Source organism: Emericellopsis cladophorae (assembly GCF_022114955.1).
Source record: "Emericellopsis cladophorae strain MUM 19.33 chromosome Unknown NODE_43_length_196915_cov_126_952037, whole genome shotgun sequence".
Taxonomy (NCBI): Eukaryota; Fungi; Ascomycota; class Sordariomycetes; order Hypocreales; family Bionectriaceae; genus Emericellopsis; species Emericellopsis cladophorae.
In genome coordinates, this window is record NW_026250968.1 from 18,256 (window position 1) to 33,171 (window position 14,916).

General features: G+C 54.2%; 5 protein-coding genes across 5 annotated transcripts; 2 read left to right on the plus strand and 3 right to left on the minus strand.

The window, feature by feature from the left end:
• Nucleotides 1–165: 165 nt before the first annotated feature.
• On the plus strand, nucleotides 166–1,988 carry J7T54_007681 (Ubiquitin carboxyl-terminal hydrolase isozyme L5-like protein; the record flags this gene model as incomplete). The annotated part of the gene is made up of 8 exons (XM_051508350.1): nucleotides 166–178; nucleotides 289–399; nucleotides 601–671; nucleotides 718–812; nucleotides 865–967; nucleotides 1,018–1,177; nucleotides 1,223–1,402; nucleotides 1,468–1,988. The coding sequence occupies 8 exons, from the start codon at nucleotides 166–168 to the stop codon at nucleotides 1,986–1,988; spliced, it is 1,254 nt and encodes a 417-aa protein (XP_051360494.1).
• A 264-nt stretch (nucleotides 1,989–2,252) lies between these two features.
• J7T54_007682 (F-box only protein-like protein) lies at nucleotides 2,253–3,946 on the minus strand (the record flags this gene model as incomplete). The annotated part of the gene is made up of 2 exons (XM_051508351.1): nucleotides 2,253–3,329; nucleotides 3,377–3,946. 2 exons carry the CDS (start codon nucleotides 3,944–3,946, stop codon nucleotides 2,253–2,255), a joined length of 1,647 nt encoding a protein of 548 aa, XP_051360495.1.
• Nucleotides 3,947–4,512: 566 nt separating this feature from the next.
• J7T54_007683 (uncharacterized protein) lies at nucleotides 4,513–8,363 on the plus strand (the record flags this gene model as incomplete). The annotated part of the gene is made up of 2 exons (XM_051508352.1): nucleotides 4,513–8,012; nucleotides 8,075–8,363. 2 exons carry the CDS (start codon nucleotides 4,513–4,515, stop codon nucleotides 8,361–8,363), a joined length of 3,789 nt encoding a protein of 1,262 aa, XP_051360496.1.
• Nucleotides 8,364–8,649: 286 nt separating this feature from the next.
• Nucleotides 8,650–10,568, minus strand: J7T54_007684 (metacaspase CasA; the record flags this gene model as incomplete). Its single annotated transcript, XM_051508353.1, has 7 exons — nucleotides 8,650–8,675; nucleotides 8,724–8,893; nucleotides 9,250–9,688; nucleotides 9,741–10,121; nucleotides 10,181–10,256; nucleotides 10,317–10,425; nucleotides 10,480–10,568. 7 exons carry the CDS (start codon nucleotides 10,566–10,568, stop codon nucleotides 8,650–8,652), a joined length of 1,290 nt encoding a protein of 429 aa, XP_051360497.1.
• Nucleotides 10,569–13,008: 2,440 nt separating this feature from the next.
• Nucleotides 13,009–14,632, minus strand: J7T54_007685 (uncharacterized protein; the record flags this gene model as incomplete). The annotated part of the gene is made up of 2 exons (XM_051508354.1): nucleotides 13,009–14,546; nucleotides 14,611–14,632. The coding sequence occupies 2 exons, from the start codon at nucleotides 14,630–14,632 to the stop codon at nucleotides 13,009–13,011; spliced, it is 1,560 nt and encodes a 519-aa protein (XP_051360498.1).
• Nucleotides 14,633–14,916: the final 284 nt, after the last annotated feature.

Here is a 14,916-nt window from a genome sequence, read left to right on the forward strand (position 1 = left end):
AGAGTTCAGTCTTATGACCGTGGCTCATCAAGCTTTCGACACCTGATTTCTAGCCAAACCCCTCATCAATCGACGGCTGTCAACTACTTAGTGGCTTTGGATCCCATGAAAATCCGACAAATGTTCTCTTGCGCCTGCTGCAGTCCCCTTTCCGCGCTCACTCATATGCAGCTTGGGCGTACGTCCTCCCCGTAATCGTAATAGCTCACGTTTCGCCCCGGTAAGCGACGTGGTTTCGCACAAAGATCGGAGAGCTTTTCACATTGTCACCATTCGTTCACATTGCAGACCGCACGCTGCAGTCGTGCCAGTCAATCGTCTTCATCATGGCGCTCAGCCTCACAGAAGAAAAATCACCAACACCACAGCTGCCGGAAAACCGGTCACCTGAAATACCTGGTAATCCAGTCTCTCTAGATGACCAAGCGGCGACTCGTCGTTCAACACGCCGGATCAAGCCCACGCGACTCTCTCCAACGGGAACGAAGCCCACGCCTCCTAAGCCAACACCCACCGCCAGAGAGACCCGCCGGAATCCCAAGCGAAAGGCTGCTGAGACTTCAAAACCTGTTCCATACTTGGCTGATAACCTGCTGATAGAGGCTCTGCGACCACTCAGGCCTGCAGAGATCGAAGAGTGGGAGGGATGGGTCGAGTTGGAGTCGGAGCCAGTGAGTTGTCTTATCAGCTGACTTGGCAGTATTAATGACTTTGCAGGCGTTCTTCAACATCATCCTTCGGGACCTGGGAGTGAAGAATGCGAAAGTACAAGAGGTCTACAGCCTGGACCAGGCATTGATGGACATGATGCCGTAAGTGCGCGGCGAACAATGTATTGCGAGGTCGCTAAGAGTCTACCTTCAGCAAGCCAGTGTTTGGTCTCGTGTTTCTATTCCAATACCATCCGATGCTCGACGAAAGGGAAGAACAAGAAGATTCTGAGGAAAGCCCTTGGTTTGCGAACCAGGTACCTCCCCATCTCGAGATCTGCTGGAAGAAGCCTAACCAAATACCCAGACCATACACAACGCCTGCGCCACCGTTGCACTGCTCAACATTGTCATGAACGCCCCGGACGTCGACCTGGGCCCGCAACTTGAGTCCTTCCGTGAATCAACCCGGGACTTGAGCACTGCTCTGCGCGGTCATCGCCTCAGTTCCAACGAGTTCATTCGGAGTACGCATAACTCGTTCTCCCGCCGAATGGACCATCTACATGCAGACCTGTCCCTGGAGAATGAGGCGAGAGCGCCCAAGGCGAAGAAGTCACGGGCGAAGGCAGCGCCCAAGAAGCGGAAGCCCAAGAATCTGGATGACTATGCTTTTCACTTCGTCGCATATGTGCCATGGCAAGGACACGTCTGGGAACTAGATGGGCTACAGACAAAACCTCGCAAACTGGGTAACGACTATCCTCTCCATATCCGCTCTATGAAAGCTGACTGAAACAAGGGCCTGTTGATTCAGACGACTGGACAACAGTTGCACGCCCCGAAATCGAAGCTCGCATGCTACAGTACGAGGACAGCCAACTCCAGTTCAGCCTCCAAGCTCTGTGCCAAAACCCTTTGACTGTCTACGGCGCACGAATAGCCGAGGGGCTCGCATCACTGCAAGCCATTGAGACCACAGCTCGCTCGCGACATGCAACGTGGCAACCCCTCTCCGCGCTAGTGTCTGAGGAGGAGCTGCCGTCTTTCCTCGCGGATCTCCGGCTTGACGCGGATACCACGGAGAGAGCATTCGTACCGCAAGCTGTCCACAACCGCCTGGAAAAAGTCGCAACAGATGACGAAGCGCAGCTACTGTACGAAGAGGTCGCCACGGAGACGAAAGCCACTATTGGCGAGTATCAGGCGGAGCTCCTGTCGATGGCCGAGGATGAACAGCGCGTCAAAGGACGGAGGAAAAACTACGGACCTGCGCTCCACAGATGGGTCACGAAACTAGCGGAGAAAGGTCTTCTGGAGGGCATGATATCCTCATGAGGCTCGATCAGGTCTCAGAGCTATGAGAAGGGGCCTGTATTCAAGTTCAATCATCCGGGAAAAGCTCCCGGACATTCGATACGAACCTGCATTCCCTTTCATCAAAGCGCTTAAAGAATTTGCCTGCTTTTCGAAGGTCTACGCCTTTCAACTTTGTCGAGTCCGAGATCAAGATGATGTTCTCCTCTTGGATAATGTGGCGATCCTCAGAGTCCAACCGTCTATCCACGTTAACAAGTTCCTTTAGCATACTAAGGCCAGCTCTTACATGTATGTGTAATATGTATGGTCGTCGTTGAATCGTATGTGGTTGATGTCACCAACGTGCCCGCGGTCGCCCAGCCTTTCGGCCGCTGCTTGCCGTCGACTGAGTTGATCACTCCAGCCGGTAATAACGCAAATGTACCCGTATCTCCGATGGGTAAAAACTTCGCCGACATGATATCTCGGGTAGATGCCACGAGCCTGCCGCTCAATGTGGTTCCTCAGGCTTCTGGTCTTGGGCTGTGCCTGATCACGGGCGTCGATCTCATTGAGGATTTCCCAGCTCCCGTCCGTGGTCGCCCTCCCGTGTTGCCCTTGACGTAGATATTTTCGGACCAGCCAAACGTCCTCCGGCCATGAGCTAGCGAATTGACCCAAGAAAAAGTCTAGCTCGCCCCAGGAGATGGATGGCGTAACAATGAGGGCTGACCACATAGTAGCGTAAAGGCAGGTGCTGACGTTGGACAGATGATTGCTCCGTATGAGAGTACTGATCAAAGGGGTCTGGGGGTTCTGATGAGCTGTCGCGATGCGGAATGTAGCACTGATGTTGTGTCCAAGTCGATTGAGCAAGGTCTTGACATGCATGGGCGCAAGATAAGCATCGGTTCCCTGCGTTTCGCCCATGGCCGCCAACCTGCTCTTGAGATAATCTACCGAGACTTCGTCATCGGCACCGAACGGATCAAGATACATGTGCTCCTGCCATTCCTCATCAGATACCACAGCTCCGTGTCGCGGGCTGTTGAGCGAACAGCCCTGGGCTGCCGAGACAACCGTAAATATATGACCGGGAAAGTTGCATGACTGCGCGTCCAGCCCAATTCTTCGGGCCAGACAACAGTATATGACGCTTGAGATCAGAGGAAGAGACTCGTGTTCCTCATGTCGCAAAGCCTGACCTAGAAGGCAATTCCGCAAGTTGCGATAGTTGTGAAGCTGGTCATCCATGCCGACCAAGTTCTCAGATCGGACCCAGCGAACCAGGGCCAGAGCTTTGGACCTGGCTGTCATACCATCCAACCCAGGGTGAGCCTTTCGGAAGCTGTGCGCGTGTTGATCAAGCATGTCTGAGATCTATAACCATTAGTGATTACTACGGCACCAAGTCATCGTGTACTCACATCATCGAGGTCGCCGTACTCCGCGCCAAGGACGAACATGTCAAAGGCGCCGAATACCTTCTCAAGGGGCGGATCAGGTTCACGCGGGTTCGCAAGCATGCGCCACTGCTCGATGGCGATGTCGCGGTGAATGGCGCGGATAAGAGATTCTGCATAGTATCTGCGAGCCAGATGATCGTCTAGTTCGTCTGCGCATGCACACTGTTCTAATAGAACATCTTTGGCGTCGTATCCTAGAGCACCTATCAAGCCGTAGCGCTCATAGCGACCTTGGGACGTCTCCAAGATGTGCTCAAACCAGCCTGCCACTTGGATGTTCTGCTTCTTGCGCAAGACAAACAAAGCCTCCCAGTCCACAGAGGATGCAGGCTGTGGCAGTTTCCCGTGGAAGGCGTGGTGCTCACTCCAATGGCTGAAGCTCGTCGCGCAAAAGTGCTTCCACAGCAGTGGCTCATGCGTCAAGAGCCTAAAGCGCCGACTCAAAGGCCTCAGATTGAAGAGGGTGTCCTCGGGCGAGCCGTAATGGAGTACTTGTTGCAAGACCTCGTCGGGTAGCTGGTTGAGCGTCATCGTACCCGAGGCGACACGGAATAAGGCATAAAATGAGGGCGCTTTGACGGCATGCGAGCGTGATTGAGCAGCTGACCAATTCGCTAATATGTCACAAAGAAAGACTGCCGCGTTGAACGAGGATGAGAATAATCCCAAATGTCATATCAAGGTCATCAGTGGGATTGGCACAAAATTAATGTATGACACGATTATGGAAATGGAGGGGCAACCTTGTGTGCACAATCTGACTAGTGTCGTGCTGATTCCACTAGTCCAAAAAGGGAAACCATGTAAACAATCTGACGCGCTCCATCACGAAATGCCATGTCCAATTCCAAAGCACACGGCCCTTGCGACTAGGTTCTCATTGTCCAACAAATTTCGCGATACCCTTTGTCTTCGCCGTCGCTCATGGTCTAGCATGATTTTGATTCTCGACCAATTCGCTAGTATCTTAACAGTAAACGAACCACTGTTCGACAGCCACGACAAGGGATGCACGATATCCACGACGGTGCAATAGCGCATTCGCCTCGCGACGACAACTACCTGATCGACAACAACTCCGACGTCTAGGACGCATCATGCCACACCCGGGAACGGGTGGTGCCCTCGACACACCGCGAACCAACATTGGGGATGCAACATACCTCTCACAGAGACCTGACTTTGCCGATGTATCCCAAGAGGCCTCTTTCGTGTCGCCCGCGAAAGATGGCAACCTTCTGCAGCAGATGCGCAACGGGCGTACCAGCGGGGTCAATCTGCGAACACCACGACAGCGAGGGCCCCTTTCCGACAAATTCAACATGCCGCAGAGTATAGGTGGCGCCGAGTTCACGCCTCTGCTCAAGTCTGCGACACGGAATAGCGTAATGAGAGGCAAGGAAAACGGCCGTGCTGTTCCCAATACGCCGGCCCTGAACCGCATAGACGAAGCAGACGTGACTGCTCTCCCCGCAATGGACGCCTCCATGTACACAGGCTCGCGCAACGAGTCTTACATGGATCAGACACTCCCACAAGTAGCCACCAGCAGTCCTGCGTCGACACCACTAGCCATTCCTCGGCGACGAGGTGGCGCCGACAAAGGACCATTACAAGACGGAAATGCTCTTTCGCTGCGTGAGCAGGAGAACGTGATCGATAGGATCGAGAAGGAGAACTTTGGTCTCAAGCTCAAGATCCATTTCCTCGAGGAAGCGCTGCGCAAGGCTGGCCCCGGCTTCAGTGAAGCTGCCCTAAAGGAGAACACGGAGCTGAAAGTCGACAAGGTCACCATGCAGAGGGAACTGCATAAGTACAAGAAGCATCTTAGCAATGCGGAGAAGGACTTGGAAGACTATCGCCAGCAGATGCTCGCGCTACACGAGAAAGCCAAGCGCAAGTATGCCGACGAGAACCTGCGCGCAGAGATGGAGCAACTACGCCAGACAATGGAGCAGAGGGAAGCCGAGATCGAAGATCTTCGGAGCAAGCTCAATGAGGGACAAAAGGGGTCGGAGCAGGTCGAAAAGTTACAGGACGACATTGCCGACCTTGAGGCCGACGTGCGGGAGAAGGACCGATTTATCAGCGAACGCGACGACGCCCTGGAAGATCTTAACGAACAAGTGGTTGAATTGAAGGAGCAGCTAGCGAACGAGAAGGAACGAGCAGAAGAAGTGGAAGAGCAGTTGCGTGATGCCCAAAAACAAACGACAAGCAACGCAAGGCTAGAGAAGCTACAAGACGACATTGCGGATCTACAAGCAGAACTCGGCGAGAAGGAACGCTTACTTGACGAGAAGAGTGATGCATTCCACGACCTTAAATCTCGCCTGGCGGCTGCTGAAGACCAGCTACAGGATCAAGGGCAATTCGACAAGCTTCAGGACGAAATCACCGAGCTCAAGACCAATCTGCGTGAAACGAGTACCCGCCTGCAGGAGAAGGAGGCCGCTTTGAAGGATTTGAGGCCGAAGCTCGAGGATGCCGAATCCCAGGCGGCTGATCGACAATACGCCCTCGAAAAACTGCAAGAAGAGATTCAAGATCTCGAAGCGGAGCTACGAGACAAGGAACGCATCGCAACCGAGAATGAAGAAGCAGCTGAAGATCTTCGGGATGAGCTGAAGAAAACTAGACTTGACGCAACCGCCAGTGACGAGTTGGAGAAGCTGCAAGACAATGTCGAGGAGCTCGAGGCTGAGCTGAAGGAGAGAGACTTATCCCTCAACGAGAAGGACTACGAACTGGAGCAGCTCCGCGCTGAGCTGAGAAACGCAAGGCTCCAAGCAAACAACTACGAAGAACTGGAGGATCTTCACCGCGCTGTTGAAGAGCTGGAGACCGAGTTGCAGGCGAAGGACCAGTCGCTCAACGACAAGGAAACTCTTGTCAGCCGCTTGAGGGAGGAGCTGCGGGTCGCTTCAGCTAACGCAGCTAACCGCGAATACATCGTGAAGCTTGAGAATGACGTTGAAGACTTGGAGACGGAATTGCAGAGAAAGGACCGATCCACTCAACAGCTGGAGCGAAGTCTGGACAGCCTGCGTGCGGAACTCAGCCTTGCTACGTCAAAAGCCGATAATCACGAACACCTCGAGAAGCTGCAACAGGAAGTGTCCGGTCTAGAAGCCGAGCTCAGCAGGAAAGATTGGGCATTGAACGAGAAGACCGATGACCTGAAGAAGATCAGCAACAAGTTGGCTGCTGCTGGAGATGAGGCGGAGAGTCTGCAGGACGGCATCCGCGATCTTGAAGCCAAGCTACGTGCAAAAGACCGCATCATAGCTGACAAGGAAGAGATGCTGGCGGAAACACAAGCCAAACTTGCAGCAGCCAAAAAGAAGATCAAGGACCAGGGTCGCTTTGACGAATTGGAAGAGAACATTAAGGGTCTTGAGCTTGAGCTGAGGAGGAAGGACAGGACCTTGCTTGAGAAGGAGGAAATGCTCGAGAGCCTACGCAACCGTCTGTCTGCATCAAAGGACAAAAGCATGGTCCAGGGGCGGGTAGAGGAGCTACAAGACAAGGTTGATGACCTGGACGCAAAGCTCAGGGGAAAATCTCGACTGATGGGGGAGAAGGACGATGCCTTGAGTGAGCTACGGAGTAAGCTCGACAAGGCAGAGACCAAGGTCAGGGACCTGGAGCAACAAATCGAAAGCGTGAGCCAAAGTGGTCCTCCATCGCCCCGACAGAGCAAGGAGTTGCATGAGGCCAAGGCATCGCTCGAGGATCTCGAAGACCAGAAGGTGTTGCTCGAGGAAATGCTCGACGAATCACGCCAAGAAGTCGAGGGGCTTGAGGACAGGGCGCGTCAGCAACAGGAGACTATCAACAGACTCTTCTCCTCGGAAGACGCACTCAGGACGCAGCTCGAGAAAGCCCGCAATGAGCACTCCAGCTATCGCCAACAGGCGCTGGGGCAGGAGAATCTGGAAAGTGATGCGCAACGGCAACAGGAGATGATTGATGCTCTGATGGCCTCTGAAGCAAACCTCCGCCAGCAACTCAAGCGAGCTCGCGCCGAGCACGCAGCATACCGCAAGACTGCTGCCGAAGCCGAGCATCTTGAGAATGACGCTTACCAGCAACAGCAAGAGGTCATCGATGCACTGACTGCGTCGGAGAGTTCTTTGCGCCGCAAGCTGGAGCGCATGCGTGCCGAGCACGCTACTTACAAGCAGACCGTGGCCGAGACGGCCAACTTGGAGCACGACGTCCAGCAGCAAAAACGGACGATTGACAACCTTGTTGCCGCAGAAGCCTCATTGCGTCGCAAACTTGAGCGTGCAAGAAGTGAGCGAGCTGCATACCGTATGAGCGCTGAAAAGCTCCAGCGAGATGCGCAACGGTCACACAAGACGGACGACATGGCGCTCGTGTCCGCCAAGGGAGCCCATGCCTCAGATGAAGCCATGTCTACTCTTGTCCGTGCGGCTGAGAGTGCCGAGGATAGGCACCGAAAGGAACTCAGGGGCCTCGTCATGCAGATGGAATGGATGCAAGCTCGCTGGGAGAGAGAGGCGTCGTTGCGCTGTGATGCTGCATATGCGAAGCGATTCATTCAGCTTCAGCTTGACATTGCCAACGCATGGTATGTACCCTTCTTGTCGTGGACAACGTACACGGGCAATCAGATGGCTAATATCACTACAGCAACAAAGCGCAACTTCGAGATCTGGAGCATCTTCGCACCAATCTGCTCGGCAACCGGCAGCCTCTTGCGCTGCCTTCTCATCTCAAGAACCAGGAAAAGACGCGGCCAACGTTCAAGTCGTTCTTGGTCATGGCACGGTTTGTCGCCCGGATGCGTATATCGGCGAAGAATTGGTCTCAACAGGAAAAGGTGCGGGCGAAGCTCATTGCCGCGACAGAGGAGCAGAAGAAGAGCAAAACGAGGCGGCAGCTCAAAGTGATACGCGTAGAGGAAGAACCTGTCTTTTGAGTGATACGACCTTGAGATGACTGTGTATGACTCTCGTATTTCACGTGGCGTTTGGAAGGGATGGAGTATCAGGGATGGTTTTGGTTTGGAATCAGCGCTGGCGAGCGTTGTGCAGCCTTTTGAAACTGTGTGAATAGCATTACATTGATTTCTCTCCAACGCCCCTGTCACTTTAAATTGAGACAGCTCACAAAGTGCCTACCCAATTATCCATCTGTCTTCCCCTTCGCCAAAAGCGCATATACGGACGCCGTTCGGTACTACAGGGCGAGCTGCAAACGCCAAATCACATTACAAACAGCAGGTTGGTATCTGGACTCATCAGGGAATACTCGGCAACATGTATGGGCATTGACTTACCAAGAGGGTGGCTGCAGGAGAGTTGGGGCTTCTGGGTGTATTTTGTCGCCAACTCGTCGCGAATGCTGTTGAGAAGCTGAACGTAGCTTTGCTGGGGATTCTTGCGGAGAGCAGTGACGAAAGCCCATGACATGGCCCCGGTGGCCTGGGAAGCAATGGTAGCGTCGGCACTATGCACCAGATTAGCAACAATTCTCCAAAGTCGATTGGCAGGTGGAAGGTAGAAGGTGGCGTAGTCCTAACGTAGCCCGTCGCCTTGGACGCCAGGACGCAGCCGTAATGGCTGATCCCGACGCACAAGGCAGACGAAAGAACAATAGCTATCTAGTCGTGATCAACGGTCCAACGGCCGGGATGTCTTCCGTATTCAAACAACTGCCAGGCCTGCTGGGGCAGATGTGTGAAAAATGAATTTCAAGGGTACAGTGGAAAAAAATTGTAGGGCGTCACAGGGTATGGGTATTGATGAGGGAATTCATAAGGGAGGGGAACTGTGTCAATGTACGGGGGAAGAGAATAGACCCACGATGTCTGGTCGTCTTTGCTGCCCGACAGCATGACCACATCGGCCGGCGATGTTTTCGTAGCGAGTGCTCTCGTGTGCGCTTCCTCGCCGCTCGTGGCTTTCTTAATAAATCCCATGATGTTACTGGCGACCCCACTCAGGTCACCTTGACTATAAGATGAGAGGACACCCAGGAGTCCTTGGCCAGCCTCCTTGGCCAGGTTTGGCTCCTTGAGGACACCTTGCGTGGAGTAGATGTACGGCAAATCGAGGGCTGTGCCGGAGTGACACGAGTCGAAGATGGCTGTCAACCTGACCCCCGGCTGTAAGGGTCGGACCATGATCCTGTGCATTTCATCGTCGGTAATGTGGCCATTGTGGCGGAAGTCCACAGGGTAAATGACCTCATCGTAACCATCTGGTTCATCGCCGTCCAGGTCTCGTGTTTGCCCTCCGTGTCCTGCGCATGTCAGATCTTCTGGTACTTTCAGGCCTTACAAAGCACCACTCACCTGAGTAATGGAAAAATAGCGAATCATTGGATTGCGCATTCTTGACAAGCCAGTGCATGGCTCTTAGAATGTTTTGCTTGGTCGGCTGGCTCATCTGGTTCTGTTGATCATCCGTGAGGATAACCATGTCTTCCCTTCGGTAACCAAAATGCTCAACGAGGTAAGCAGTCATGTTCCGGACATCGTTGATACAGCCTCGCAGCTGTCCTCGCTGGCCAAAGTAGTTGATACCAATCAACAAAGCCTTCCTGCGGCCAGTGCAGTTCGAGTATCGGAAGGCATAGTTCTGAGGGGCCCCTTGACCGAAATGCTGAGGCTGAGTGGGTGGCGCAGGAGGCGCGCCCGGACGACCGTATACCCCAGGTTGTACTTGCGCGGACTCTGGGAAGTACATGTCAGCATCATGCAGCATGAAATTAGGCAGCTCAAGCTAGGCTTACGAGGTCTGGTGTTGTACTTGGGCCCTGGTGGCTGCTGTTGGTATTGTGCGTATTGCTGCTGTTGCGGCTGCTGCTGCTACACCATAGATCAGCCATTGGGTTCAAAACCCCGTCTACTTGAGGTCGAGGAGCGTACCGGATATCCGTAAGGTTGCTGTGGTGGCGGCGGCTGGTATGGGTAGCCTTGGGGCGGTGGCTGTTGTGGATGCGCTTGAGGGTAGTTGTTGTAGCTCGGTTGGGTAGGTCTGAACGGAGGTTAGCATGCTCTGACAGGAAACACAGGATTTGAGACCGCGTACGGATAATAGCCTCCTTGTTGCTGGCTGTATTGAGGCTGTTGGGGCGGGCCGCCGTATCCCCCAGCATTGTAGCCTGGGTAGCCTGACATGAGAGACTATTGCGAATGGTATAGTACACAGCCGATTCGCAAGGTCGTTCGTAGGACTAGCCAGGACCAACTCTGTACTCTCGACGCTGTTGGAGAGCGCGGACCGGGATCGTGGTCGTGCTGGCTGAGGATGCGCCGGACAAGTCTGCGGCGTGGCTTCTGGATGGAGCGACTACCCAGGCCAAATTGGGTAGAGAGTGGATGCGAGTCCTATGAGGACGGTTCAATGACAAAATTGCAGGTTGATGCCGACGACGGTTCTTTATAGGGTGTATGAGATGGCAGAGACAGCCCATAAGCGCGCTCAAGTGCAGGCGAAGTAAGTGCGGCAGGGTTGGGATGATCGCTGCCCAGCTGTGGAGGCCAGGACTCGACGTCAGGATGTGCTTGCGGCTACAACCTGAGGGTCTGTCGCGCACAGGGCTGGAGCCTGGGACACCCTCTTCGTCATGCGCTAGGCAATGATTTCGCGGACAGCTTCGCAGAGGAGAGGCGGAGGCTTGGGGCTTGCGCGGGCTTCTCCCATCCTGCAGCGGGGCGTGTGCTTTGTCGACGATGAGGTGGTGGAGTATGCGTGCGTCGGGTCACTGGTCACAAAGGCCGCGCATGTCGTAGACCGCCACCACCATGTTCCAGCGGCGCTACCCAGCCAGCGCGCACACTCCAGTCCGTACGGGGCGCAAAAGTAGCCGCGCGACCAGGGTTCAGTCAGGACACGGGCGTTTATTCCCCGAGGCTGGGATCGCGCACCGCAAAGTGGGCATGACTGCGTTACGCGAGCAGAAGAAACACTGTTCAGGTGGTAATTAATTATCGACACATCGATGGCCAGGCGCGGCAGTCATGCCTACACGTACAGGTACCTCCTACCCACGGCACTTACTGGGCAATTTCCTCAGCCACAGTGCACACTCTCGCTGTCGTCAGTCGTCCAGACTCCAGTCCGATGCTGTCATTTGTCAATTGCTGTTACGCGTACATCAATTCACATCACGTACATCATCAATCCGCATGGGCGCCAGGCGGGGCCCGTTAGCTCTTGCCAATGGAGGAATGCAATGTCCAGCAAGTCTCCCGGTAGATTTTGAGATGTCTTTCCCAATTGTTCATTGTGTTCCATGACCGAATTCCACGCCAATAATAGACGGCGTCGCCCGAGGCCGCTCCACGCCCTACATTCGCGTCCATCCGTCTACACCGTCATGCAGGTGTATGTACGTTCTGTGAGACAGCCTCCATTAGTCTAGCTTGGAGACAAAATGTAGAGACGATCATGGCGCTGATGCAAACCATCATAGCCTGACTTACAAAAATTGAGCGAGCCCATCCGAATGCATAGGGTGTTGGTTGGTGTTGCTTTGAAATCTTTCGGGGCTCTGTGCATATATTGGAGACGGCAACACCGAGCCCTCAGCTATGGAGTTGAGGCAGTGATGAGCACTAATTAATTGACACAGGATGCAGAACACCACGACCTTACATGCACTGTGAAAAGAACATCAGGCCTACTTCACGCCTACTTCATCCACAATTAAAACACAGAAAATCAGCAAAACATCAATTGTGTGATGGTGTTGGGAGATGAGCTGCCAGTTTAATCTCCAAAGGCAGATACATATGCGCCCGAATAGGCAACGTGGCGGGAGAACCGAGAGCTGAATGTGAACAGCAGGCCAATCAATGCACATCGTCTGCCAACTCATTACCCGCGACAGCAGGCAACTGCGTGAAAAGAGAAAATGACCAACCTCAGTCACGAACTTTACAAAAGCTTTGCACCCAATACACCATCAATTATTTACACGCCGACCTGCATCACCGCCCCTTGCAGAAGCGCACTCCCACGTATGCTTCGCCATGATGCTGGTTTGTTTCCACCGAGCTGTCCGATCCTGCACGGTGGGTGGGAATGTTGTTTTCAGCAGCGCAAGGGTTTCCGTCGAAGCAATGTGTATTCTTGTCCAACCATTGATCACCTTTGATCGCCGGCGCCCCCACCTACATGTCGTCCAACTCAGACGTGCTCGTGCAACTACCTCGCCCTAGGGAGGTCTGCATCAAGCCATACACTTTAATTCAACGTACCGAGGTACGACTCTGTGCATAGGACATAGTCCCTACGTCCCGGATCGGCGTTTCCAAACTTAGATATGATCCCTGTGCAGCTGTGCGATGGAGAACAAGAAGGGAGACCTCAGCTTTGCTGGGATTTAAATGATGATCAATGCACGGTATCTCCACAACAATGTCTATGCTCACGCCCTTGGCATGTTATTATATCGACGAACCGAAACCGTTGGTCCAAATCTTATCTGCTATCCGCGGACAGGGACGACGAGGTTGTATCAAAATATTACTGTTTGTGCGGTAACCCGGGCTATAGTACGATCTCGTTGTCTTATCAGAGCCACCCTCAGCGTTGTACTGACCTGGAACGATCTTACCGATCATCGCGCGGCTGAGGAATATCAGCGTCATTCATCGCAACATCCTGGTCGACGGCGCATTCTCGCATCTGGTAAGCCATGACTGCCCAGAATGCCTTCATGGCCTCGATACGGCCCTCCATCTCGAACATGTCGTACCACGGGCTTCTCCAAGCCTGAACATTGCCCCAGCTCCGGACCGCAGGGTCTTGCTCCGGGGCACCCTCGAGCACTTCCAGCAGCCTAAGGGGTACTCGGACGCGGAGGATGGAGATGTGGTGGAACAGGCAGCTGACGACGAACACATCATCGAACGTCGACCCAGGCACCTTGCCGATCCCCTCGTAGCGCGCCTTCTGGTCCCAAGTGTTGGCTGGAGGGCGCACCATGCGATAGCTGTTGTACATGGGCATGTTTTTGCGATAATTCTTGGCCAAAGGCGGTCCATCAGCATCGCTGGGCCCGGCAGCATCTTCTTTCGCTTCCCGCTCGATTTCGCGGCCAATGGGACCGCCGGCACCGCCTCCCCAGCGAGGCTTTTGCGTCCACCACTGGCCTTCGCCGAATCGGACTTCTTCTTTCCCTTCCCGAGCACGATGTTGTGCTGTGATCAGAGCGGCGCAGATTTCCTTGGACAAGTCTAGCGCTTGAGCTGTCTCCATGTTGGGAGTAGTGAAGTTGGTCGTCACCCTAGCGCTCACTGCAGCTACCGGGCCGTAGACAAGGCCCGCCCGGGACGCCTCACGCGTCGTGGGCGACTGGAAGATGAAGCTGCAGGATGACACCAGGTATGATTTGCGAGGTGATACGGTGCCCTCGGGCGTGCACACGTGCAATCGCGGTTCCGTGCGAGCGTACGAGACATTGCACCCGAAATCGTAGCACACCATTTTCAGAAATGCCGTAGTCAGTTTCTGTCGGTAATCTGTGGGCATTGCAGTCCCCTCGGCTGTCCGAACTGTCCTGCTGTCCGCTGTTCCGGATGGTACGGGCTCGGTGGCCTCTGGAGACGGAGGCAGCTCCGGGGACTTTGACGTATCGTCCCAGAAGCTAGTGAACATTTCAAGGCATCTGAAGAACTCATAGGCGTTACCTAGACGAGCATGTTGCTGGCCTTTGGGAGGGGGAATGCGACGAACGGTCCGGAAAGCTTCCTCGTTGGCGTGGGAAAGCTCCTTGACTCGCTCTTGGTAGGTCTCGCAACCTGGTGAAAGGTTACCATTCCTGATCTGGCACCGTGTGGATTTATGCCTCGTTCGTGCCTCTTCAGACGAGAGCTGATCCCAGCCGCTGAAATCTGGGATAAAGGAGGGATCGGGAATCAACTGATCTGTGGTAGCGTCCAGAGTGAGGTTAGTGCCAAGGGCAGACAGGCCTTTGACGCCAAGTATGGAAGCGTCGGAGCGCCCAGTGTGACTCAAGAGTGAAGGCAGAGAATTGCGCGTGTCGACGAGCCCATCATGCTGCGCAAAAGGTTGGTATCTCGGAATGGTAATTGGCGTTGCTTTTGGCACATCCTGAACATTGACAACCTTGGCAGTGGATGCAGCCCCTGATAGTGTCAGCAAGGCACATCGCAGGTGGGTGTGCAGAAGAGTGAGTATACAGCGACATACCAACGACTACGTTCCCAAACATCGCACGTGACGCTTCGAAGCTTCCAGTCGCGCCTCACGCCGTGTTTTATGATAGTCGCCGACACGTGCTCAGAAGGCTGTGTCCAGAGCAAGAGACTTCTTCCAGAAAGCTGACCATGGGCAAGGGTCGCTGACTCGCTGCGCTTGGACCCTCCTGGAGGACGATTCCGAGTCTCACGGTCCGACTCTCGCCAACAATGCCGACAAGCTGTTGATAGAGCGCACGTGATATAACAAGAGTCGTGCGCCGTGTAGAATCCCTTCGATACGGTCATTCAGGTGACG